The sequence below is a fragment of the Tricharina praecox genome (genome assembly GCF_024521635.1).
Source record: "Tricharina praecox strain CBS 144465 chromosome Unknown BZA05scaffold_73, whole genome shotgun sequence".
In the NCBI taxonomy this organism is placed as follows: domain Eukaryota; kingdom Fungi; phylum Ascomycota; class Pezizomycetes; order Pezizales; family Pyronemataceae; genus Tricharina; species Tricharina praecox.
Window position 1 is genome coordinate 18,318 of NW_026250475.1, and position 5,097 is coordinate 23,414.

The 5,097-nt window shown below is 53.8% G+C and overlaps 1 protein-coding gene across 1 annotated transcript; it reads left to right on the top strand.

Annotated features, from left to right (window-relative positions):
- Positions 1-2,001: 2,001 nt before the first annotated feature.
- BZA05DRAFT_360771 (cellulose 1,4-beta-cellobiosidase precursor) lies at positions 2,002-3,497 on the top strand (the record flags this gene model as incomplete). The annotated part of the gene is made up of 2 exons (XM_051481504.1): positions 2,002-2,613; positions 2,672-3,497. The coding sequence occupies 2 exons, from the start codon at positions 2,002-2,004 to the stop codon at positions 3,431-3,433; spliced, it is 1,374 nt and encodes a 457-aa protein (XP_051334475.1). The 3' UTR covers positions 3,434-3,497.
- Positions 3,498-5,097: the final 1,600 nt, after the last annotated feature.

Genomic DNA, 5,097 nt, shown 5'->3' on the forward strand with positions numbered 1-5,097 from the left:
CCTTAAACGGCAGCTGTTTGTTTGGTGTCGATCAAAAAGCGAAAACACCATTGTCGCGCATGCAGGTGCAGTGAGGACAATGGATCGCAAGTGAACGGAATGACAATGATACAACAGAGACCCAAGCTTTCGCTGATTAATAACGACGAGTTTTATTGCTCTCGACGTCGCACGGCGCCCACACTATGCATACTTCCCAAACGTAGCCTCCCTGACCCGCAGAGTGGTCGGCCTGGGGGTATACGGCAGCCTAACCGTAAGTTTTTTCGTTTCTTACCGGTATAAAACAAGGCTTAAGCACACGGCAGTGAAGATCCTGACCATGCAGATCCCGGAACACTATGGGATAAAGCAAAATCTTATCCGGACTCCGAAGCCGGAACTTTAGTAGCCGATGCGGTCACAATAGTCCTCCCGCAATAAATAAATTCTCCTTGCCCGCTGTCACCCGGGGTACGTATAGTAATGGCTCGGAGATTATGTTGTTTTAGTTTTCGTACTCCGCATTGGAGTTTTCCAGGCGCCATTCGAGCACTCAGGCTACGTCTAACGCTGCGGGATATCGAAGTCGCTTACTCGTAGCGGAACACGATTGTATCACTGACCCAGAAGCCGCGACGGAAAGAAAGGTCTCTCCTGCTGCCGAGCTGTCATCGTGAGGATAATCGTGTAAGACCCGCCGATCCCTCCACTTGCCCGGTATGGGAAGGTGCACTCGATGGGTCGTGTTTGCAGTATATTGTTCCCGGCATATTGACTTGCATCATGCCACGCAGAAGCCCGAAGTTCCCGGTCTGATGGTCCTGTGGATAGTGTACCTCAATGACTTCCTCGCGAGGTATCTCTAAGTGAGGCCGGACGCGCGGTGAACCCGGAGTTGGGATGTCTGCTGAACCTGTCCATCTCAGTTCCAAACATCAGTTATTTTCTAGGTGCATGGTGAATCCCACGACGTTTAGGAGAAGAGGAGTTCGCGTAAATCGCTGCAGGTTTGCTTAGGGTGCTGACGGCTCCAACGAAGAGCTTCGCGGGTGTGACGATGGCCCTCGTCGTCGCCAGATTTGATATCTTAAGATGCGCGATGCGAAACGATATTGCAGGCGAAATCGGAGCAGTTTGAGCGATCTCGCGGAGGCGATCTCGGAGGTGGACTGCGACATCTCGTCGTAGTGTTCGTTGTTCGAGTGGTTGAAGTCGTTACTGGTAAACTGGTTGTGTCTGCGGCTTAGCCGGGAACGAAAAACTCTTGCGGCGTGGTTCGCCACAGTCTATGATGTTTCACGTACCCATCGTCGACTCGCGCGTGAATAACACCAGGCCTCCCTCCCCGCGGGTACTGAAGTCTCCCCGAAACGTCTCGCCGATATTAGCAGTACATTTATGTCTTCCCTATACCTGATCGTCACTGCGGGGCTACTATCTGATGTCCGGGGTGCGTGGACCTGCAGCAACCCGACCTCGCTATCCGCGATGACTGCACCCAACATTTTCGGTGTTGTTCCCACCGCTTCCGGGAACCCATCACGTTTCGCTATAGCAACTTCGGAATTTACTCTTCACCGCCGAGACGATCCCCGTATCCTACACACTACATTCATCAACGAGCGGCTCCTTCGCCCGTCAAGCCGCTGGATCCCTCCGCCGCATCTCGCGCCGCTGCTCCGTCGTACCGCTCCCTTGACAGAAACGAACGGTCCGTGATTAACGTCAATATCGGCACCGGAAATGGGGCGGCTCATTGGTGATGTGGCAGGTCCCGTGATGGCGATCCTGGTGCACTACGGTGATAGGAAGGCTACGAAAGGTCAATGCTAAAGTGCTATGGAGAACTGTCGAGAGGTTTCATGATGATGGTCTGCTAGACTTCAGCAGCTCACTGAGGAGGTATATAACCCCCCGCACTGCTACTTAGTTTTCTATCCTTACCAACCCAACAGTCCTTCATTCACCGGTATCATCCTCACGATCATTCAGCGTCCTTTACATCTTCCACTCTCCAACATGTTCAACAAGATCGGCCTCCTCTCTTTGGCCCTTGCCACCGTCGTCTACGGCCAGCAAGTCGGCACTCTCACCGCCGAGAGCCATCCCTCGCTCAAGGCGCAGAAGTGTACTTCCGCCGGCTGCACCACTGAGTCCACCTCAGTCGTCCTGGACGCCAACTGGCGCTGGCTGCATACCACCTCCGGTTCCACCAACTGCTACACTGGCAACACCTGGGACACGTCTCTTTGTCCTGACGGTGCCACTTGCGCCGCGAACTGCGCTCTCGACGGTGCCGACTACTCCGGAACCTATGGTATCAGCTCCACCGGCACCGCGCTCACGCTAAAGTTCGTCACTAAGGGAACCTACTCGACCAACATCGGATCCCGCGTCTACCTCCTCGAGAGCGACACAAAGTACAAGCTGTTCAAGCTCAAGAACCAGGAGTTCACCTTCGATGTCGATGTGTCCAACTTGCCCTGCGGACTTAACGGCGCGCTCTACTTCTCGGAGATGAAGGCTGATGGAGGCTTGGCGGACTACCCCACCAACAAGGCCGGTGCCAAGTACGGAACCGGTTACTGCGATGCCCAATGCCCCCATGACATCAAGTTCATCAACGGAGAGGTAAGTCATATTCACGTTCTACTCCGGGCCTACAATTACTAATTATCCTCGCCGACAGGCAAACGTGGAAGGCTGGGAGCCCTCCGACAACGACGCCAACGCCGGCTCGGGCACCTACGGATCCTGCTGCAACGAGATGGACATCTGGGAGGCGAACAGCATGGCCGCGGCCTACACCCCGCATGGGTGCACGAAGTCCGGCCCCTACCGCTGCGAGGGCACTGAGTGCGGCGACGGCGACGAGCGCTACTCGGGAGTCTGCGACAAGGACGGGTGCGACTTTAACAGCTACCGCATGGGCGACACGACCTTCCTCGGCAAGGGCAAGACTGTCGACACCTCCTCGAAGTTCACCGTTATCACCCAGTTCATCACCGCCGACAACACCACCACTGGCGACCTTGTGGAGATCCGCCGCGTCTACGTCCAGGGCGGCAAGGTGATCCAGAACTCGAAGGTCACCCTCGCGGGCATGGAGCCGTACGACTCGGTGACCGAGGACTTCTGCGCGGACCAGAAGACGCTCTTCGGCGACACCAACGACTTCGCGGTCAAGGGCGGACTGGAGACCATGGGCAAGGCGCTCGAGAACGGCATGGTCCTCGCCCTGTCCATCTGGGACGACCACGCGGCAAACATGCTCTGGCTCGACTCCAACTACCCTCTCGACAAAGACGCCAGCGAGCCCGGTGTTGCCCGTGGCGCCTGTGGAACCGACACCGGCGTTCCTGAGGACGTCGAGAGCGCCTCCCCCAACGCCTCCGTCACCTTCTCCAACATCAAGTACGGTGACATCGGCTCAACCTACGCCAGCACCTAAATCGTTGGATAGGAAAGTTACTGGTGGGCGAGGCGTGGAGAGAAGGGTCGGGCTGGGCTCGGGCTGTATGATGATTTCGTTTGTCTGTAGTTCTTTACATTCGTCTGGGAGGTTTTGAAAGGAGGAAAAATGTATACCAGCTGGAATTACTTGTGCGAGCATGCATTGAACCTTCCGTGACGGTGACAGTGCGAGTGTTATCGACTGCGACGTGATGAATCTATACCGAAGCTACGGGGCACACTTTGGCCGTTTAGATATTGCTAATAATCAACACAGTCCAACCGGGAGCTATCACTGCCCGCATTGCAGCCGTATCCCATGAAAGCCCATATCATAGCAGTGATTTCACCTGAGCGACAAACAGAGGAAATGAACACAGCTCCCAAGCATAAGCTTCAGGTAGCACACTTGAATTAAAGTAGTTTTCACGGGATATTGTTCTGAAAATTGACAAACCCTCCGAGTCATGGCCAGAGAGGTGTGGAATAAAGTGTTTCGATTAGTCGGCTCACCGTTGAGCACTCGCTTTTTTTTTTCCGAAGCTTAGCGTTTGATTGGACACACGTCGCAACCCTCATAGATCGCAAGTAATTACTGATTAAACAGGAGAAAATGCGCCGCAGCGCATATCAACAGTCATAGGACCGCACGTAACAATGAATTCATGCTCTCTCTATCTCTCACGTCCTAGCCATTTGTCCAATATAGGAGTATAAAATCTTGATTATCTTCTGTCTTCTGCAGCGGCAGAAGTTCCTCAGTATACATGCGCTATGTAGACGGCCTCTATGCTCGTCCTGTCGGCGGGCTGCTCGTATACCACATCACGCTCAGAGCGCCAAACACGACTCGGACGCCTCTGGCCCGGTTGCCAGTTTTCCGGCACCAGATATGACTCGGACAAGTTCTAGCGCCACCCCCGGCGAGAGCTACTCCCGCGCCAGGAGTCCCCCAGAGCGATCGGAGGTTTACCTCAGACACCTTTCTATCTTATCACGTTATTGGGGTTAAACCGGATAGCCTTCGGTTCGTGAAAAATAGAGCAATCGAGCCGTTGTCTAAGATGCAGCCACAAAGAACTCTACACGGTGATACACATGATCCCGGATGTTGAACAAAAGGAGCATTAGCCATTACTCCGGTACCAATGCCTAGCTTCGTGAAGTTAATACAGGCCGACTGTCCCATATCACGAATTTCTGTGGACAGCGTCGCTTCCGTGTGTTGCGTCATGGGCAATCACTCGCTGCGTCGAGATCTTTCCGTTTTCCGTTCTCACGGAGGTGGTGAGCAGCCTCTATCCGAGGAACCTCCGCGCCTCCCTCTACATATATCTTTTTTTTTCCGCTCTGTCTGATACACTATACACTACTTCAGAATACCACTTTTCTTAACAGGTCTGCCGATCGTGGGTGTGAGTGATCAACTGTGATATAACCCCAGCGACCGACCAAAGTCTGGCCGATTAGTAGCGTAAGGAACACAATTCTTCTTGTTCGCTCGCGACGGTGGCTTTGAGTGAGTGTGGGCCGTAAATCGGGTTGATTAGTAGCTGAACGACCACTCTTGTGTTGGTTGTTTAAAATAGTGACTTCGGGTGAGCGAGGAGCCTTAATTTTGTCGATCAACAGGTGAACGAACATAAAATGGCTCAGTGTGGG